At 39.3% G+C, this 22,444-nt stretch overlaps 1 protein-coding gene and 1 pseudogene across 4 annotated transcripts in view; one reads left to right on the top strand and one right to left on the bottom strand.

Annotated features, from left to right (window-relative positions):
• Window positions 1-1,672: 1,672 nt before the first annotated feature.
• Window positions 1,673-22,444, top strand: part of AP3B1 (adaptor related protein complex 3 subunit beta 1) — a 287,892-nt gene continuing 267,120 nt past the window's right edge. For 2 of the 4 annotated variants that reach the window (XM_032156995.2, XM_032156997.2), the window contains exon 1: window positions 1,673-1,919. In XM_032156995.2, the coding sequence (XP_032012886.1) occupies window positions 1,792-1,919 (128 nt within the window). In that variant the 5' untranslated portion in view covers window positions 1,673-1,791. The remainder of the gene's footprint in view (window positions 1,920-22,444) is intronic. The other 2 variants (XR_009214137.1, XM_032156996.2) reach the window with 1 other exon arrangement.
• Window positions 16,647-17,509, bottom strand: LOC116471079 (large ribosomal subunit protein eL6-like; annotated as a pseudogene).

Below are 22,444 nucleotides of genomic sequence, written 5' to 3' on the forward strand. Positions count from 1 at the left end.
AAATGTGCATAATTAATAGAAGAAAAATTCAAATAGCCATTTGATGTGTACTTTAAATCTGTTACATTTACGGTAACCATATACGCCTATTTCCCTGGCAGAGTCCTGGTTTACATGTATTTGTCCAGTAAAATTATGACTAGTATCACTTTTTGTCTCGAAAACTTCCTATTTGGGGCTGGGCGCGGTGGCTTACGTCTGTAATCCCAGCACTTTGGGAGGCCGAGGCGGGTGGATCGCTTGAGGTCAGAAGTTCGAGACCAGCCTGACTAATATAGTGAAACTCCATCTCTACTAAAAATATAAAATTAGCTGGGCGTGGTAGCGCATGCCTGTAATCCCAGCTACTTGGGAGGCTGAGGCATGAGAATCGCTTGATCCCAGGAGTCGGAGGTTTCAGTGAGCCGAGATCACGCCATTATACTCCAGCCTGGGCAACAAGAGCAAAACTCATCTAAAAAAAAAAAACGCCTCCAGGTTCGCGTTCTACCTGGTAGAATCCCTTGACAATTTCAGTACCTGGCCGCCAGGGCTTTGGGTGTTAATGTCTGCCTGGACCGGAGGCGCTGGGGAGAAGAGAGGGAAGGCGCTGAAACCCAGCCGAGAAGGCGGGCTGGTGGAAGGCACCCCGGGAAAGAGGTTTTCTCGGGTGCCAGCACCCGGAGAGAGCTACTCCGGGGCCAGGCAAGCAACCCGCCTAGGCTCCCTAGTGCATATTAGTGAGTGACACGACTGGCGCGTGAGGTGGTCCATTTTATTTTTGGTAGCTAGACGCCAATAGGACGCACCACTTCAGCTCCAAACGGGAACCGGTGGCCCCAAGATGTTTCCTTTTCTTTTTCACTTTTTTTTTGAGACAAGGTCTCGCTCTGTCGCCCAGGCTGGAATGCAGTGGCGAGATCTCAACTCATCGCTACCCCCTCCTTCTGGGTTCGAGTGATCCTCCCACCTCAGCCTCAGTAGCTGGGACTACAGACGCGCGCCACCACGCCGGCTAATTTTTATATTTTTTGCAGAGAAAGGGTCTCGCTATGTTGCCTAGGCTGGTCTCGAACTCTTGGCTTCAAGTGATCCGCCCGCCTCGGCCTCCCAAAGTGCCGGAATTACTGGCGTGAGCCACCGCGCCCGGTCTGCCCCCAAGATTTTCATTGCAAAGATGAATGGTCGCTTCTGTGCGGATCCTCCAAACCATCGTTGGGAGAGGCCTCCTTAAAGTCTAGGAGAAAGGTTGTTTGGGGCCGATATGAAGGCAAGGCAAAGCCGGATGGAGGAGAGTAGCCGAAACAAGCAAGAAAAGGAAAAGCGATCGTGACGGGTTTAGGAAAGGTGATCTGGCGTGCTAAATGGCGTTTTCCGGAGAAATCTGAAAACTGTTGCTTTACAGAAGTATAGCAAAGAGCTGTCCGGGCTCTGGAAACTCCTTAAGGGATCAAAATGGATGCAATGGGTATCTTTCTCCAACTACACCTCAAACGGGCCGGGAGCCGGGCAGTTAGCCACCCGCTCCCTCCCCTTTCGCAGCCCGGCTAGTAGCCGCTCAGCTACCTCTAAAGCCCGGAGCAGGAAAGTCCGCGCAGGCCTGGACTGCCCGAGTGGGAATCCAGCCGGCCTGCACATTGCGCATGCGCAGGGGGTGGACTGCCAGGTCGGCTCAGGGAGCCGTGACGAGTCCGGAAGCGCCTGCGCGCGCTCCTCGGTACGAGAACTAGTTTTGTTCCGTGCCCTCTGGACTAGAACCTTTTGGAGAGAACCCCCGGCAGGACCAACCCCGCACCCGCCAGCACCGCGGCAATGTCCAGCAACAGTTTTTCTTACAATGAGCAGTCCGGAGGAGGGGAGGCGACGGAGCTGGGTCAGGAGGCGACCTCAACCATTTCCCCCTCGGGGGCCTTCGGCCTCTTTAGCAGCGATTTGAAGAAGTGAGGAGAAAGGTTTGGGGTGCGGGGATGGGAGGGAGCAGCTGGGGACTCGGAGGAGTGGGCGCCGGGGTGGGCTCCCTGGAGAGGAGCGGGGTCGCCCTGAGATCTGAGCAGGGCAGGGCGGTAACGTGTCCCGCGGGTGGGTGGGTGGGGTTGATTGGCGGTGGTGGGAGTTGTGGGAATTTGGGGCGAATGTGTGTAGGGGTCTCTAGTAGTTTTCAAACTTTAGTGAAAAGGAAACCACTTGGTGAGCTTAGATCCCACCCCTGAGGACACTGATTGAATTGGACTTGGGCTGGGCTCAGGAGTCTGAATTTTGAGCATAGTCTTCTAGTTAATTTACCGTTCGCCGGATCAGACTTTGATACATTCCCTGGTTAGGGTGAAAGGAGTGTTTTGGTGAAGGTGAGAGTGCGAGTGTTGCTTATGGGAAGTTATTTTGTGACCCCGGAGTGTAGGAGCAGAGAAGTGGATTTAGGCTGTTTGAATGGACAAACTGGTTTATACCAGTATTAATGTTCTTGGATTATGTCCTTTGCACTACAGACAAAAACAATCCAAAATAAGCATATGAATAGAAAATATTTTAAAACAGTGTTACTATGAACACATCCTAAACTTTTACAGATTAATAATGAATTTTAAAAACGAATGTTAAACAAGGTACACTTAGTTTTGTAAAAAGTATCACCGAGAAATGGAAAGAAATCCCAAGTTGTTTGGGGGGTGGGATGGTGGTATTGGGGTGGTGGTAGTGGTTACATTTACCAGAATTATCATTTTTACATTTCTCTTATTTTAAATCTTTCATTACTAAGCAATATGGTCACATAATTGTCGCTAAATTCATGCTAAATTAAGGTAGAATAGCTGTGCTGGAAGCTTTGCAGATACGTTAGAGGGTATAATTAAAATTTAAATTAAACGTTACTAACAATATTGGGTAGTCTAGAAAGTGCTACTACTTGAAATTGGGATTATATTTTGGCTGTATTGAGGATCAAAATCTCATATATGGCATGTAAGATACAATCTTTTCTTTTCCTTTTTCCCAGGTTAGAAAAGTTTAAGAGTAAGGTAACTGATTTCATTTTTCATTATATGCATTTGATGATCCATTGTTCTAGAGCAAGTACGGAGCTTGTTGCCTCTACTATTAGCAAAATGTTTAGACTGAATTAACCTGTGTATTGGCATCAATCTGTTTTGCAAATTAATTTACTTTTATGGTTTGTGAACATCTAAGATGTTTTCTCTTAGATTTTTGTCAGATTTGGGGCCAGGCACGGCGGCTCACGCCTGTAATCCCAGCACTTTGGGAGGGTGAGGCGGGCGGATCGCTTGAGGCCAGGAGTTCGAGACCAGCCTGGCCAACATGGTGAAACCCCGTCTCTACTAAAAATACAAAAATTAGCCGGGTGTGGTGGCTCGTGCCTGTAATCCTAGCTACTCAGGAGGCTGAGGCAGGAGAATCGCTTGAACCCGGGAGGCGGAAGCTGCAGTGAGCCCAGATCCACGCCACAGCACTCAAACGTGGGCGACAGAGTGAGACTCTGTCTCAAAAAAAGAAAAAAAAAAAAAGAAAAAAAAAAGAAAAAGATTTTTGTCAAATTTGGACCTGATTTGGAAAAAAAAACAAAAAAAACTTATGGCTTTAACTGTGACCAGTGCTCTTGAGGTGATCTAACAGGTTGGATTTAAAATAAAAGTAGCTAATTGATTAGAGGTGGTATGTAATATATGCAAATAACCATGGTTGAATTGTGTTCCCCGAAAGATGTTTATTGAGTATTTGTGCACACCACTTTACATTTATTATCTCATTCAGTTTTCCTGACAACCCTGCAGGTTATTACCAGGTACTTCTCTGCTCCCATTTTACACGTGAGGAAACTGGAGCATGGTTGTTAACTTGCAAAAGGCCACAAAGGTAGAACATTGCACTGCCTGAATTTCAACTCAGGGGCTCTAATATTAGAGCCCATTCTCTCAAACGTTTAGGTGTGCTACTTACTACTTGATGAAATGTATGGTATTTTTATTAGTGAGTGCATACAACTCACAAAAAGTTTAAATAGTAGCTCCAAGTAGTACCACCAGAGAAGCTTCCAGGGATTAGAAACATTTGACTATTGACCTGCAATCTAATGGAATTGTACAGAAACAAGGAGACCCCTGTTCTGGAAGTGGTCATTAAATCTCTCTTGAGTCCACATTTTCTCATTTATAAAACCGTAAGATTACTTGCCTTTTAAAAAAATCTAATGACAAAATTTATGTAAAAAACGTAAAGCTTACCCTATTCCTCAGCTCTGGTTTTTAATGGTTTGCTCTGATGACATAGTTTCAAGTTTACAAAAAAGTTGCAACAATAACACAGGCTACCCTTTTGCAGATTTACCAATTTAAAAAAAAATTGCTACATTGCTTGCTTACTCTCTCTGTCACTCACTCTCCCCATGCATATTCAGGCACATGTACGTATTCATGTTATTATGTCTTCTGAACCATTGGAGACTCAGTTGTACACATCATGTTCTTTTACGGTTAAAATCTTAGTGTGTAATTTTTGAGAACAGAGATATTCTCTTATGCAACTACAGTGTTGATGTATTGAGGAAATTTAATGTCTGTACAATCTGTAGTATGTGGTCTAATTTTATTGTTTGTTCCAATGAAGTGTTTTTTTTTTTTTCCCAAGCATTTTTTTCCTCAAGTACAGGATCCAGTCCAAGATAATATATTTAATTTAGTTGCCGTGTCTCTTTAATCTTCTTTAATCTGGAATAGTTCCTTAGCCTTTTTTGTCTTTCATGACTTTGACATATCTAAGGATTGCAAAGCCATTTTATTTTATGTTAATCAGTTTTTGGATTTGCTGGTGTTTCCTCATGTTTAGGTTCAGGTTATGTATCCTTGGCCGGGATACTACCATAGGTGATGCGTGCTTCTCGAACTATTACATTTGGAGGCATAGGGTGTCCATCTTCATGATGTTAATTTTCCTGGGCACAGGGTTGTCCAGTTTCTCTGTTGTGTCATTTCTATTTTTTTTTTCAAATTATCTGTGGGGAGACACAGACCATGCAGATGTCTTGCTCTTTTTTAAATTGACCACTTCTGCATTTAACAACCATTGATCAATCTCCTGAACCTGTCTTTTCCACAATGGCTGCAAAATGGTAATGTTTCAGCTGCAACTCCCTCTACTGTTCTGCTCTTTGGCTTCTTGGCCTGGAGCTCTGTGTTCTCTGATCCTTCACTAACCATCTCAGTGATGCCTAGGTACTTCCTAGTCATAGTGTTATTGGTGATTTTTGTTTTCTGAACTTAATCTTATTTATCAGTATTATTTATCCTCTCCTCCCTTCAAACAGAACCAGAATTAGATGGCTTTATGAAAGTAGATCCTATACCTAATTTATTGGCTAAAAAGTCCTGTGTATTAAATTATTGGCTTCAAGATTTTTAATTTCTTTATTTAAAATGTAAAGAACTTATTGTTGTATTCTTATTTTTTATTTTTTGAGACATGTCTTACTCTGTTGCCTAGGCTGGAGTGCAGTGGTGCCATCATGGCTCACTGCAGCCTCAACCTCCTGGGCTCAAGTGATCCTTCCCACCGCAGGCTTCCAAGTAGCTGGGACTACAGGTGCATGCCACCATGCTCAACTAATTTTTGTATTTATTGTAGAGATGGGGTCTTGCCATGTTGCCCAGGCTAGTCTTGAACTCCTGGGCTCAAGCAATCTGCCTGCCCCATCCTCCCAAAGTGCTGGAATTACAGGCGTGCACCACTGTGCCTGGCCCCTTCCTTCTTTTAAAAATGTTCTCAACTTTTATCGTTTCTGTTTTTTTCTAAGTTATTTTTCTTCATTTAAAAAAAACAAACGTCTCTTATCTTAACCAATTTGGCTATGTGTGTGTATAATTGAAAATAATTTTAATAATTCTATTACTGGATTAAACATTTAATTAGGAATTAATTTCTAGAAACAGACAAGACTAATTAATTTTTCTTAATTACAATAGTAAAGCTACTAAATCTGTAAATCTCTTTTCTTTTGAGAGCATCATGGTGTATTAGAAAGAACACTGAGGCTGGGAATGGTGGCACCTGCCTGTAATCTTAGCATTTTGGGAGGCCCAGGCGGGAGGATTGCTTGAACCCAGGAGTTCCAGACCAGCCTGGGCAACATAGTGAGACCTTGTCTCTATAAATAAAAACGGGGAAAAAAACCCAAAAAACACTGGGCCCAGAGTCAGAAGACCTGGATTTAAGTTGATGTTTTCCACTTGTAGTAGTGCTTCCTTGTTCAAGTTGCTGATCTCTTCAAGCCTCAGTTTCCTCATTTCTAGACAGGATGTGATAATACTTGCCTCTTTTGTGAGGATCTCGTAAGATGGTGTACTTCAAAGTGATTTCTAAACTAGGATATTAACTAACACTATTTGGGAAAGTTGGTGAAGACTTCACTGAGGTAGTGACACTTTAGATCTTAAAGCCTGAGGTTTTTGCCAGGTGGAGGAAAGATGGATTCTTTAGGCAGAGTATGTAGAAACCAGAAGATTTGCAAAAGAAAAATCATGCTCAAATGAGATGGATATTTAGACATCACAGTTACGAATAGTAGGTAGTAAAGCATGGGAATGGATGAAATCACCCAGGGAAGACTTTTCTTGTTAGACGAGAAGGCAGTTTAGACAAAACCCAGGGGACACCAGGATATAAAGTATGAATGGAAGAACTAGAAAAAGAGACTGAGCTCAGAGGGGTGGGAAACCACAGGAAGGTTTAAAAAAGAAGATGCTAACAGGAAAATTAAAAGAAGGAAATATTCACCTATGTCAGGAGTTGTAGAGTAAGGGCAAATAGAATGAAGGCTGAAAAGAGGCCCTTGGGTTTAACAATTGAAAGGTGACTTTAGCAGCCAGTAACTTAGCAGTGCAGTACCTCCCGAACACGTTGAAAGGTAGCATTTTTACTCCCTGTTGAAATCGGGGTGGGCTTTTCACTTGCTTAGATTCAAAGAGCTAATTTAGATCCAAGCAAAGGACTGCATGCTTTCCTGTAGTCAGTAATACAACCCAGTGTATTTGGATTGCATCAATAAAGCCTGACTTATTTTTATTTATTTATTTATTTTTTTTGAGACGGAGTCTTGCTCTGTCACCCAGGCTGGAGTGCAGTGGCGCAATCTCAGCTCACTGCAAGCTCCGCCTCCTGGGTTCACGCCATTCTCCTGCCTCAGCCTCTCCGAGTAGCTGGGACTACAGGCGCCCGCCACCACACCCGGCTAATTTTTTTGTGTGTTTTTACTACAGACGGGGTTTCACCATGGTCTCGATCTCCTGACCTCGTGATCCGCCCGCCTCGGCCTCCCAAAGTGCTGGGATTACAAGCGTGAGCCACCGCGCCCGGCCCTGACTTATTTTTTAACTTAAATTTTATTCATTGTCAACTTTATAATATCAAACATGAAAACTCTATCACATTCTTTCTTAACCTTTAATATCAGTGATTCTCAGGAGAGTCCAGTAGGAAGATTACATGTGTCTGGGGTTTGTATGCAATTATAGCAACTCTGACTTTATCTCCACTACTTTTTGTATCTTTCAGGAAGGCATATAGAAATGCAGCTGAGTGAGATTCATTTACTTAGAGGGATGTTACTGAATATACTTTATTAAAAATACAATTTTATTAATAGTAACATTATATTTGACATACCTCGAAGAGTCATTGTGTCTCACTATGGGGTTCTAAACTTATTTGTGTTTAAGTCCCTTTTTTATTAATAATTTTAACTAGTGTCTGTACCATATTTTTGGGTGTTTTTTTTTTCATTTAACATTTTTTCACAGTCTAGCTGTTGAGAGCTTGCTCTACTTTCTTTTTGCTTATCCTAGTATTGCTCATTTAAACTTTATCTCATTGTGTATTTTCAGTTTATGTAGTTGCTCAGTGAATATTTCTTAAATATTTATATAGATAAATCGTTCACACATTCTGCTCATGTTAAAGACTATGATTTGTGTGAAGGTGCCTGGCAAAGTGTTTGGCTCATAATTTTGCTTAATAAAATATTTTCAGATCCTTTTACTCAATTCAGTGATTTAGATTCCATTAACATTTGCTCTCTCATTAGCCAGTGTTAAAAAATGAAGCATGACTGATTCAGTGGACCCTATACAGAAGGAAACCCTCATCTGATATCACCATTGTATTGTATTACAGCATCACCCTGAAGCTAATTTTGTGTAGCTTCAAAACCACCATTTTCTCCATGGGATTGCTTGGGTCTTTGCTGTGGTTAGGGTTAACTGACTCGGAATTGTCATGTAGGTATGGAATGAACTTTACAATCAGGATTTTTAGTCTTTATCCCAGTCTTCAAAGGCATCTTTACCTCCAAATCTTGGATTATTCCATATGTATGGTTCATTCCTCTGTGTTTTCACCGTAAAAATATATAACAATTATAAGATCTTTATCTTGTTTTTAAGAAACTCAGACTTTATTTGGAGAGATAAGGCTAATGTGAACTAACCGTCAGTAATTCAAGTATACAATTAGTGTTAAATTGTGTAATTCAACTTTTCAGTGTGACATACCTATTGAAAATTATTTGTTATAAGCCTTTGTTTGCGTAAACAGTGATTTACTGAAGAAAATGGAAATGCTGGAATTTTGAAATGTTAAGGACATTTTAGTTGGAGACATTGAAAATGTTGGTGCCCTGAGTCATAAGCATGACATGAAGAGGCACGGGCTCCTTCCTCATTGTGAATTCCTTTCTCTTGTGCCCAGGAGTTCAGGGTTGCTGCTATGAAAATGTGCTTCAGTCATGATTTTGTTAGCCTACTGTTATACATCTGATCATCTTTAAGTTCTGAAGATTTAAATCTCTTGTGTTCTAATAATTCCAGTTTTGATAACTGATCTGTCTTGTTAATTATGTTTAGCTAATTGAAATTTTATGGTCGTTAGATCTGGTACCAGAGCTGTTAACATATTTGCTTGCTATATATGTAAACTGGATCCTACTTTTTTTTTTTTTTAACTAGGGCTACATTAAGTTATTAGGAAATTTTAGTATTTTATTGATTTTTCACTAAATTTCAGCATTTGTTCCAAGGTGACTAAAAACAAAAGAAGAAACTGTATACTAGTATCTGCAGTGCATTCCTAGCAGCTGAACTGGTTGTTTTTGTCTTCATAAAAATAAGACCGTTAGTTTTACAAAGGGCCAACTATTCAAATTAAGGATTGTCATTTCAGTGGTGCAGTAGGGTTCCATTTATGATTTAATTCTTGAAATATATTTCAAATTAAATAAGATTTTACTACATTGAATAGAAATTTGATGAAATACTGCCTGTAAACAGAGTCTTACTTTCCAACAGATTATAAAACCTTTCATCTTACTTTGCTTTGCTTGCATATCTCCTTGAAGGAGAGTCAGTTCTGACTTCTACATTTTGCCTTAATAAATATTCAAGAAAATATTCTTTCTTGACAGTAGGAGATGTTATTTTTAAAATCACTGATATGGTAAAATTTGAGGAGAAAAATCCGAAAATTAAATTTCAAGCCTTACCATTAAATCATAAGATGCGAGATTTTATGTTATTTAAAAAAAATATTTAGTATTTGGAGCAACATTACCAGAGCTGAATGATTAAAGCACATGAAAAAGGCAGACAGATGGTTGGTTGAAATATTCTTTTTTGCTGCATGAAAAGTTATAAATGCTCATAGAATGACAAATGTATTATAGTGAAATAATTTGACAGTATTGCACTTGTGTATATAAATGAACTACTGACAAAAACAAATTGCCTGCAGTCCAAATTCAAAATTTAAAATGAAGAGCTTAAAGTAGAATAATCAAGAAGGAAATGATTTTCCTCTATTTCATATTATTATGAATAACGTTGGTTCGTGTATTTAGAGAAGGCTTATTTAGCATATCAGCTGGAAAGACTTAATAGATCTACAAAAGTGAACAGTTTATAGCCAATATCTGTTTATTGATGGACTGATTATTTATATTGCTGATAGGAACCAACCTAATTAGAAGTCCACTGTCTTTAATTCAGCTGGGTGAGTTGGCATGGTAGCTGGACAAATGAGAGAAGAATGAATAAGGCCCTGTCTCAGTTTGTTTTGTGCTGCTATAACAAGAAACCTGAGACTGGGTACTTTCTAAAGAATAGAATTTTATTTCCCACATTTTTGGAGGCCAGGAAGCCCAAGATTGAGTCACACGCAGGTTTAGTTTCCTGGTGAGGGCTGCTCTTTGCTTCTAAGATGGTCCTTTGTTGCTGCATCCTCTGGAGGGGAGTAATGCTGTGTCCTCACTGGGCAGAAGGTGGAAGGGCAAGAGAATGGAAGACTGTGAAGCCTCTTTTGCAAGGGCCTTAATCTCATTCATGAAGGGAGGAGCCCTCATGACTAAATCTTAAAGGCCCCACCTCTTAATGCCATCAAATTGGCCATTAAGTTTGAACATCTGAATTTTGGAGGGAACACATTGAAACCATAGTAGGGTGGTTCCAAAATCATAGGTTGGCAGAGCTAGGCATTACCCAGCTTTATTCTTGGAATGGGTTTTCTGTAAGTTTTTTAAAGCCTAGGCTGAGAATGTGGTCAAGAAGGATGTGGGGAAAATTAATTAGTAAAATATGAGGGCAGAGAGATAAGGGGCAGAGTGGAAGGTGGAGACCTGATTGTGTAGGGCCTTGTAAAATCGTTGTAAGGTCTTTGATTTTACTCTGAGTGAGAAGGGATGCCATTTGGAGAGTTTTGAGCAGAGGGGTGAAATGATTGTTTACCCTTTAAAGGGACATTTGGCCTCTTGAACTAGGAGTGGACTGCAGATTTGAGGCAAGGACCAGCAAGGAGACTATTACAGTAATTCAGGCAAGAGAAGGTGATCAGATTGGTGGTAGTGGAGAGAAGTGGGTGAGTTATGGATATATTTGAAAGGTAGAGCCAATGAAATTTGCTGATAGTTTGGATGTGATATGTGTGTGGGAGAAAAGATATCAAGGGTGGATACAAAGTTTTTTGCCTACACAGCTCAAAGTTTGGAATAGCTGTCAACTAAAATGAAGAATATTGTGCAAAGAGGAGTTTTTTTTTTTTTAAAGGGGGAAGGGGACCAAGAGCTTGTGCATGTTAAGTTTGAGATGCGATTAGGCATCCATGTGGAGATACTAAAAACAGGCAGTTGGATATCAGAGTCTGGAGCTTAGAGGAGGAGTCAGGCTAGAAGTATAAATTTGGGAGTCATCAGGTATCATGGGATTGGATGAGACACTGAGGAAGTGAGTGTAGAAACAGGTCAGAGTCAGTCAGTCCTGGGACATTCCTGGAGTAATTGTGTCAAATAATACAAATAGGTCAAGTAAGATGATTACTGAGAAGGGAGTTTTGGATTTGTCACTGGGCAGACTTTGGTGACCTTGACAAGCAGTTTAGGTGCACTGGTGGGGCTGAAAGCCTCATGAGTGGGCTCAAGAGAGAAGGAAGATAGAAGAATTGTAGTTAGTATTTTTTTTTTTTTTTTTTTTGAGACAGAGTCTTGCTCTGTCGCCCAGGCTGGAGTGCAGTGGCGCGATCTCTGCTTACTGCAAGCTCCGCCTCCCGGGTTCACGCCATTCTGCCTCAGCCTCCTGAGTAGCTGGGACTACAGGCGCCCGCCACCACGCCTGGCTAATTTTTTTTGTATTTTTAGTAGAGACGGGGTTTCACCGTGTTAGCCAGGATGGTCTCCATCTCCTGACCTCGTGATCTGCCCGCCTCGGCCTCCCAAAGTGCTGGGATTACAGGCCTGAGCCACCGCGCCTGGCCATTAGCATATTTTTAAGTATAGAAGAGCAGAGAAATGGAGCAGCACTTGGAGAGGAATGTTATGTCAAGGAATTTTTCCTTAATGTAGGAGAAACTGTATTATCTTGTTTGCTGATAGAACCAACTGATGTGGACGAGAGAAAATAGACGATGCAGTAGAGAGAAGGAAAATTGCTGGAGAATTGCTGATATCCCCTTTTCCTTCTAGAAAACTTAGCAGATACAGGTTAGCTGAAAAATAACGACCCTAATTTCAACATCCAGAAGAAATTGGTTAATATAGTATATATCTTTTAGCCTTTTTTCTTTTGCGTATATTTATATGTGTGTGTATGTATCATGTGTTTTTAGAGCAAAGCTATATGCTTTTATAATATGACATTATAATTTGCTTGTTTCATTTACCAATGCATGGAGCCTGCTCATTTCTTAAAATGACAGTCCTTTTAGGACAAACTGTAGTTAAATTACTATCTATTAGCTATTAGGAAAGTAAACAACTAAGGTATACAAATGAGGTTATGTAGCTAGCTCCACTAAAGTATTTAAATAGTATCTTATGTAGAATGGACCTTATTAATTATTAACTACATAAATAGAATAACCTTGCAAAATAATGAATACTAATGATGTTAGATAGTAGCGCTGATGAGGACTTTCCACACATACCTGTGTATACCAGGCAGACAGAAGAACATATACCTAGGTTTAGAGCTGTAATGTTCAATATAGTAGCCACTAGCCAAATGTAGCTATTTAAATTTAATTTAATTAAATTTAATTTCTCAGCCACTCTGGCCACATTTCATGTATGTCATGTAGCTAGCAGTTACTATATTGGATAATGCAGAACATTCTATTGGATACTGCTGGTTTAGAGGCAAGGATTTATGGCTTTCTTAGGGAACAAGAAACAATTCAGTATGGCGAGAGCACATAGTTGGGAGGAAATGAGGGACTGACTGGTGAAAGATGGTTAGGGGGTAATCAGAGTCTGTATTATGAAGAGTTTTGCATACCATGCTCAGAAATTTGGATTTTATCATGAAGGTTTGCACAGTAAGGAGTACTAAAGTATAGGAGCAACATAAAATGATTTAGTTTTTAAAAAGATCACCTTGGCTACACCAGTGTTTTTGGATTGGACAAGTATGTGAATGATGCTAGAATTCTGTGATACTGGGAACACAGATGGATAGAGTAAGTTTGGAGTGAGGAGGGTAAGTGTTGAGGTCCATTTTGGATCTGCTGAATTTGAATTGATAGGCATTCATTGAGCAGTTAGATAGATAGATAAGGTATTCAAGACAGATACCTGGGCTGGTGATATAGATTTGGGAGTCATTAGTTGATGACATTGTAGTTGGAGCCATTGAGTGGAAAGTGTGTGTGCGGCATGTGAGGAGAAGGCCAGTGAGGAATCTTAGTACCGTCTGCATTGAAGAGAGTAGGAGAATTGGAACTTACTTAGAAAACTAAGAAGGGAGAATTCAGTTTGGGGAAACCATGAAAGTTTATTGTATAAGTTTTTGAATTGTGTTTAAGGTATAAGAAAAGGGGAAACTTACTTCCTACTTCGTAGGAGGAAGATGGCCGATAAATGGTTTATTGTGTGGTTTGTTGAGACAGTGTGGTATGACGGTTAGACACACCCACTCTGGGACTATTCCTGGGTGTGAAAATGTGGCACAGAGTTAATAAATGGTACTTGGACAGATTATTTTACAATTCTTTGCCCTTGGTTTTCGTATCTGTAAAATGGGGATGAGGATGATAATGTACCTACACTCATTGACTAATTGTGAGGATTAAAAGATTTAACATATATAAATAGTGCCTGGTACATAATAAACATAGTAATTATGATAACCATTATAACACCATTAAAGTCAGTTAAAGTTTTGTTTTTTGGTTTTAAGAGACACAATCTCTTTCTGTGCCCCAGGCTGGAGTGCAGTGGCCCTATCATGGCTTACTCCTGGGCTCAAGTGATCCTTCTGCCTCAGCCTCCTGAGTAGCTGGGACTGCAGACATGTATCACCATGCCTAGCTACTTTTTTTTTTTTTTTTTTTTTTGGTAGAGACAGTCTTACTATGTTGCCCACGCTGGTCTTGAACTCCTGGGCTCAAGCCATCCTCCTGCCTCGGCCTCCCAAAGTGCTAGGAGTACAGGCATGAGCCACCATGCCTGGCCTGTTTTATTTTTAATATGATGTACTTTTTTTAAGCTATTATAATTTTAGAATTATTGTTAATTTTCACATTAACCATTGCTTTATGTTTTTAATTTTCAAATTTTCATCAAACTTCAGTTTTTCAGATTATATTTCACAAGTGTTTGAAACAACTAATTATATTTACTTTTAATGGCAAAAACTGCAGTTACTTTTGCACCAGCTTAATACAAAGTACCTTTAATGTGCACCACATAAAAATAAATGAAATTAATAAGCACTGATTCTTCTACGTGATTATGAAGGATTTGGGAACAATGATTATCGTACAAAGGAGTAAAAAGTGTATTTGTTTTAAACTTTTTTTTTTTCAATTTTCAGTCTCCTTTTGTATCCTATGGCTTTGAAGCTATTCTTGAAGAAGCAGCCTATTTCTCGTTTTTCCTAAAAGAAGACAGGCTTATGTATGTTTTGCTTTAACAGAAATAAAAAGAGGAGGGGCTAAGTGGTCAGCAGTGCCAGCTGCTGGTGTGGAATCAAGTAAAATGGTAAGGCAGTTTGGTGATAAAGCAGTTGTTGGTGACCTTGGTGGTGGTGACAGCAGTGTCAAGGGATGTTGAGTGTGGAAATCAGATGTCAGTCCATTGGTGGATGGGCGAGAAGTGAGTAAAAGAAGATCACTTCTCCGAAGAACTTTGGCTTTCAGGTGGAGGAGAAAGGATGGTTATTACAGGCAGACATGGAGTCTAACGAGTTTTTTTTCTTTTAGAGTAGTTTCTCTTTTATTTTGAATTATGGTAAAATACACCTGAATAACATTATCATCCTAACCATTTTTTCCCCCATTTGACAAGGTATCAAGCAACCCAACCATTGTTGAGTGTACAGTTCAGTGGCATTAAATATATTCATATTGTTAGGCAATCGTTACCACTATCCCTCTCCAGAACTCTTTTTATATGCACCACTGAAACTCTGTACCCATTAAATAAATCCCTGTTTTCTCCTCTCTCCTATTCCTACATACACACAGAGTCCCATCTATTTTGATACTTTGTATATTACTTAAATAATTTTGGATGATAGTGACTGCAAATGATTTTTTTCTTAGCATTCTTAGTATTGTAAAACTGTTTTTCATTCATGTAGCAAACCTATAAAAAAAGTTTCAATATAGTTTGGTCAATAGGATATGTTTATGTTTCAAAAATGTAAAACTACACATGGAAATAAGTTAGTCAGTCATTTGAAAATAAATTATAATGGGATAATTAACTATAGATGAGAATTTTTTCTTTTCTTTTTTTTTTTGAGACAGTTTTGGTCTTGTTGCCCAGGCTGGAGTGCAGTGGCATGATCTTGGCTCACTGCAATCTCTGCCTCCTAGGTTCAAGCGATTTTCCTGCCTCAGCTTCCCGAGTGGCTGGGATTACAGGCATGCACTACCATGCCCGGCTAGTTTTGTGCTTTTAGTAGAGATAGGGTTTTGCCATGTTGGTCAGGGTGGTCTCGAGCTCCTGATCTCAGGTGATCCACCTGCCTTGGCCTCCCAAAGTGCTGGAATTACAAGCGCGAGCCACTGCGCCTGGGCGAGAATTGTTTTTTAGTGATAGCATACTTTAAAATAATCACATGAAACTTAAGTGATTTGCACTTTTAGATTCTATTCCTGTCAAGTACAAATTTATAGGACTTTTTTTCTGTTTCTGGTTCTACATAGCCTTCATCAGGAAACTTGGTGGGACCCTGTGACTTTAAAAAAATTGTGGTAAAAAACACATAACATTAAATTTACTATCTTAACCATTTTTGAGTGTACAATTCAGTACTGTTAACTATATTCACATTGTTGTACTACAGATGTCTAGAACTGTTTCATCTGCAATACTGCCCTGTGACTTTTTAAAAACTAATTTTTTTACTGAGATTTCCAAGTGCTTCAGGGACAAAGGTAGACATTGCATATTGGTTTCCTGAATTCCCTATACAGAATGCTGATCCAAACTCATCAGATGGAAAACTTGCCTTCTGTGGCCTTGGAAAGTTGTTGTTGTTTTTTTAAAGAATTTAAAAATTAATCTAGCTTTGAGTTGGCATATCTTATTAACACAGTTGTAGAAAACTTATATTTCCTCTACTATAGTTCATGAATTTCTTGGAGGAAAATCTAATACTAATACTCAAACTTGATGCACAAACAGATTCTTTGGCATGTTTGTGTGTATGCCCATCTGTTACTGTGGCACCATGCCTATTATTACTGTGGCATCCCAATAGCAGTGAGCCATGTGAGCCAACAAAGATGAACTGTTTGGACGGAATACAGTATTCTGTAATACTAATTAATTTTGAGCTGATGAATCTACATGAGATAATGTTAACCAAATACAGTCAAAGTAATGTCAGTGAAAATAAAATGTATTTTGACTTACACAGAAGTGTATCACAGATGTTTTAGACTACCATTGAGAATAATTAGGATCAGTGTTTACTATGGTTCTACTGATCAGTTTTCTTTTCATAAAAATTTTGAGTTTAAAAGAAAAGTTCTTCTTGTGATTATAGATTAAGTAGGAAGGGGGATGACACCCCAGGTTATGGATTTTATACCTTTTATAAGGTATTACTTTATAGTTCTTGAAATATATTCTTTTTTTTTTTGTAGTCAGCTATTTAATTAGGTTCTTAAGACATTTAGAACACCAATTTGTGACGATAAATTCCATTCATCAGGGCAAACACAGATTGCAGGTAGCCCTGGAGCTGAGGAATAGCTTTGATTTTTGGTAAAATTTGTGAGTCCACAGCTTTCTGATCAATCTTGCGCTGCTCCATAATCTCATATTTCTCTTTTTCTGTGTCGAAGATCTCACCTTCCTGGTGTCTGGGCTTCCGCAGCTGCTTCTTCTTGAAGTAAGCATCAGTAAGATGTTTTGGGATTTTTACATTGCTGATATCGATTTTGGTTGAGGTGGCAATGACAAATTTCTGGTGTGTTCTTCGTAGAGGAACTCGATTGAGGACCAGAGGTCCAGTCACAAGTAACAAGCCACTAGCCAGCTGCTTCAGGAAAACCATCCTCTTGCCCCTGTGGTGTCCAGTGAGGATAATCAGAATGGTCCTGGGGGTGATACTGGCTCGCAGTTTTCTCACGTGCTGACTGAAGCGTTTTTTGCTGTGGCCCAACAGCCTTCGAGGCACATCTTCAGTAGGATAATATCTAGGCATTTTGCGAAGTTTAACCACCTGGGTACCGCCGTGCTTGTCACCACCAACTGGTTTTGTTACAGTTGCAAGAAACTTCTTCTTTTCTTTTCAACCTTGGATTTAGTGGCTAAGTACTTCCTCTTGTACATGGCCTTTCTGAAATACATGGCAGATTGGGAATACCTGCCAATTCCTCTGACAAGGACAGGGTTGCGGCTGCAATGGGGCTTCCCCTTCTTGGGCTTTTTAGCCTTGAGGTTACCCTTTTTCACCTTGCCACCAGCATCAGCCTTCTTGGCTTCGTGTTTCTTCTCTTTAGTATCTGGCTTCTCAACTTCTTCACCCACCATCTTGCAAGATGGGAAAGAGCGAAATATATTTTTTTTTCTCTTTTTTTTTTTTTGAGACAGAGTCTCACTCTGTCGCCCAGGCTGGAGTGCAGTGGCATGATCTCGGCTCACTGCAGCCTCAACCTCCTGGTCTGATCCTCCCACTTCAGCCTCCTGAGTAGCTGGGACCACAGGTGTACACCACCATGCCTGGCTAATATATATATATATATTTAAGTCATATATATATAAGTCATATATATATTTAAGTCATATATATATGTCATATATATATTTAAGTCCTATATATATATTTTTAAAGTCATATATATATATATATACACACACACACACCTATATATACATATATAGGACTTAATATATAATATATATAAATTTTATATACTATATTAAAAAATATATTTTTCTTTTGTAGAGATTAGGTCTCCCTATGTTGCCCAGGCTGTTCTTGAGCTCCTGGGCTCAAGCGATCCTCCTGCCTCCGCGTCCCAAAGTCTTGGGATTGCAGGCATGAGTCACAGTGCCCGGCCATTGAAATATATTCTTAATATAGTCAGCTTTATAGCAGAAATTGACAGCGTAGTATGGTGAATAGGAAGAATGTTGAATTTCAAAACAAGATTGAAATTTAATTCCTTGCTTTGCCATTCCCTGGTTTTATGATGATGTACATAAAAGGTGTGTGATTTTAGAATTTCTCACATGCTGTATAATCTTGTACTTATGTTACCTTTATATATTCTGAGCCTTGGTTTATTCATCTATTAAATGGGAACAATAATAGCTACACACGCTTCATAGAGACTTTGTGATACTAAAATAAGACAGTGTTATAAGCTTCAGAAAATACCACTACCACGTGGCTAAATAAGTTAATAATATGTTATTAACACAAGACATGTTAGTGGTAAGTTAGTCAATGATGTGGAAAGGATATAACTTCCAATCCCATATCCCATACCTCCCATTCATGTGTAACTACAAAGAACAAGTTCTTATGTATCCTTTCAGAAAATTTTTTAAAAAATTAAATGATCATATATATACTATTCTCTATGTATCTTGCTTTTCACCTGGTATATTTTAAAAGATCTTTCCATATCAACATATGATACCATTTTAATCTTTTAAACCAGCAATCACCAAACCAGCAGTCCCCAGGGACCTGTTTCATGGAAGACAGTTTTTCCATGGAAGGGGGTGGGGGTTGGTTTGGGGATGAGACTGTTCCACCTCAGATCAGGCATTAGATTCTCGTAAGGAGCGTGCAACCTAGATCCCTCGCGTGCACAGTTTACAAGAGTGTTTGCACTCCTCTGATAATCTAATGCTGCTACTGATCTGACAGGAGGCGGAGCTCAGGCAGTAATACTCCTCATCTGCCACTTGCCTGCTGTGTGGCATCCTGGTTTCTAACAGGCTACAGATGGGTAATGTTCTGTGGCCTGGGGGTTGAGGACCCCTGTTTTAAACCACTGTGTAATAGTTCCTCATAATTAATTAGTCCCCTTGTGGAAGGGCATTTGATTGATTTCACTTTTCATCACATATAAATAATATTTCAACATAAGTTTTTGCATATCTGTGTGAATGTATCTATTTGTAGGAAAAATGTTTTACAGGAAATCTCATAGAGCCACTGACATAGTTGAGTTTATATATGTTGACGCATAAAATTTGTAACAGGCAAAAAGTTCCTTTTCACTGTTTAAAAGCACTGTAAACCTAAAGTGCCACTTTGTATAGAAGATTAAGATTGGGGGGTCTCAGAAGCAATACAAGGAAACATTAACAAATATACTACCGAATAGTCACATTCTGGAAGACATTCCTAATCTCCTGAGCAAAGGTAAAACATACTTCCTGCTGCCTACCAAGAGGCCAAGTAGCTGAGGGCATTGATAAAGGTCATGGCAAATATGAAGATGTCCTGTGATGTCTGTATGACACATAGCTTTTAATATGCATATGAATGATATGAAGACATGGAAGATATATGCTTGGTTTTTAACTTTTATTGGGATCATGGATCCTTTTGAGACTTTACAGTGAAAGGGTTCTTCTGTATCTTTCTAAGAAACAAGTTTAGTATATAGCCTGCTTTCATTTGTTTTTCCAACTAATGTTTATTGTGTATCTGTTATGGACCAGTAAGGAATGTAATCTGCTTCAGCCTACCTTTAGAGGCCCTTCATAGATCTTCTTTTGGGTTCTTTATAGCCAAGCTTGTTCTTGCACTGTTATCTTGTATAATTTATTTGGTTGTCTCCTTGTACTTCAGGACCTCAGATGACTTATCCATGGAGGTCTTTTGTGATCACCCAGTCTTACTTTATTGCATTCCTTATTTTAATTGTTTGTGTACTACTTATCTGATCTTTCTTTGTGTTTTTCTTCCTCCCTGCTTTCTTCCTTCTCTGCCTCACTTCCTCCCTCTTTCCTTCCCTGCCTTCTCCTTTTTTCCTGTCATTCCCCTTAAACTCCCTCCCACCAATTCCTTGTTTGTTAAAATTTAAGTCCTAGAATATCAGAGACTTCAATACTTAGAGCAGCTTCTGGCATATAATGGATGTTGGATAAATAAATGTGCTAGGCCCAGTGATAAGTGCTTTATGATTTTATTAAGTCTTCATAACAACCTATTTGAAATAGACATCAGCTTTTAGTTTTGTTGATTTTTCTCTATTGTAGTTTTGTTTCATAGAGGCTTTGTGATACTAAAATAAGATATAAGCTTCAGAAAATAATACCAGGTAGCTAAATAAGTTAATAATATACTATAAATGCAAAACATGTTAGTCTGTTTTATTAAATTCTTCTTGTATCTTTATTATTTTATTACTTGTACTTTGAGTTCAATTTGCTGTTTTTTTTCCTAGCTTTCTGAGATGGAAACTTACATCATTGATTTTTAATCTTTCTGATTTTGTATTATAATTAGAAATATAAATTTGCTTCTTTTTTTTTTTTTTTTTAGGGACAGGGTCTTGCTCTGTCACTCATGTTGAAGTGAAATGGTGCGATCTTGGCTCACTGCCGCCTTAGCTTCCCAGACTCAAGTGGTCCTCCTACCTCAGCCTCCTGAGTAGCTGGGACTAAAGGTGCATGCCACCATGCCTGACTAATTTTTTTTATTTTTTTGTGGTGAAAGGGTCTTGCCGTGTTGCCCAGGCTGGCCTTGAACTCCTGGGCTCAAGCAATCCTCCCACCTCAGCCTCTTGAGTAACTAGGACTGCAGGTGTATGCCACCAAGTCCAACTAATTTTTGGATTTTTTCTGGAGATAGTGTCTTTGTTATGTTGCCTAGGCTGGTCTTGAACTGCTGAGCTCAAGTGATCCTCCTGCCTTGGTCTCCCAAAATGCTGGGATTACAGGCATGAGCCACCTCCCCCAGCCTAAATTTGCTTCTAAATATTGCTTTAGCTGCATCTCACAAGTTATGAAATGTTGCAGTTTGTCAAATCACAAAGTATGTTGCAGGCTGGCATGATGGCTCACACTTGCAATCTCAGCATTTTTGGAGACTGAGGTGGGAGGATTGCTTGAGTTCAGAAGTTTGAGATCAGCCTGGACAACATAGGGAGACCCTGTCTCTACAAAAAATAAAAAAAAATTAGCCAGGCAAGGTAGCACATGCCTGTAGTCCCAGCTACTTGGGAGGCTGAGGTGGAAGGATCTCATGAGCTTAGGATTTTGAGGCTGCAGTGAGCCGTGATCATACCACTGCACTCCAGCCTGGGCAATAGAGCAAGACCCTATCTCAAAAAAAAAAATTACCAATATGTGAGCACTTTTTAGTTTTTATTTTATTTTTTAATTATTGGTTTCTATTTAGATTCCACATACTCTGATTCTTATACCTTTCAAATTTGTTGAAACCTTATCCAGCATATAGTCTATTTTGGTAAATGTCCTATCTACAATTGAAAAGAATGTTTATTCTGCAGTTGTTGGATATATTGTTCTGTGCTTGTAAGTTTAAGTTGTTTAATTATGTTGTTCGAATTTTTTATACCTTTATTGAATTTTTCGTCTGCTGGTTCTGCCAGTTACTGAGAGGTGTGTTAAAATTGCCAGTCATGGGCGGGCGCAGTGGCTCATGCCTGTTATCCCAGCACTTTAGGAGGCCGAGGCAGGTGGATCACGAGGTCAGGAGATCGAGACCATCTTAGCCAACATGGTGAAACCTGTCTCTACTAAAATACAAAAAATTAGCTGGGTGTGGTGGTGCGTGCCTGTAATCCCAGCTATTTGGGAGGCTGAGGCAGGGAAATTGCTTGAACCCGGGAGGCGGAGGTTGCAGTGAGCTGAGATTGCGCCACCGCACTCCAGCCTGGTGACAGAGCAAGACTCTGTCTCAAAAAAAAAAAAAAATTTCCAATCACGATTATGGATATGTGTTTTTCTTCCATGAATCTATCGGCATTTGCTTTACATATGGAAACTGTAAATTTAGAATCTGTGTAAATCGCATATAAATGTAAAATTATTTCCCTTTTGAAATGATACCCTATGTCCAGGCAGCAGATCTTCAGCTTTTATTTGTTTGAAAACCACTTTATTTCACCTTTAGTGAAATAAAGAATATTTTAAATATCCTGGGTATAGAATTCTATGTTGGCATTCTTTTCTCTTCCAGCCTTTTAAATATGTCATTCTGATATCTTTTGGCCTTTATAATATCTGTTGAAATATTACTCCTTTTGAGGTAGGGACCAGCAAACCACCCATCTATTTATGTACATAAAGTTTTATTAGAACACAACCATGCCCATTTGTTTTTGTATTATCTATAGATGCTTTCATTGTGCAATAGCAGAGTTGAGTAGTTACATCGGAGATGGTATGGCTGGTAAAACTTAAAATATTTACTTTCTGGCCCTTTACGTTTGTTAACTCCTGTCTCAAGGTAATTTTCTGGATGTCTTTTTTTTT

Source organism: Hylobates moloch, unplaced genomic scaffold (genome assembly GCF_009828535.3).
Source record: "Hylobates moloch isolate HMO894 unplaced genomic scaffold, HMol_V3 SCAFFOLD_6, whole genome shotgun sequence".
NCBI lineage: Eukaryota > Metazoa > Chordata > Mammalia > Primates > Hylobatidae > Hylobates > Hylobates moloch.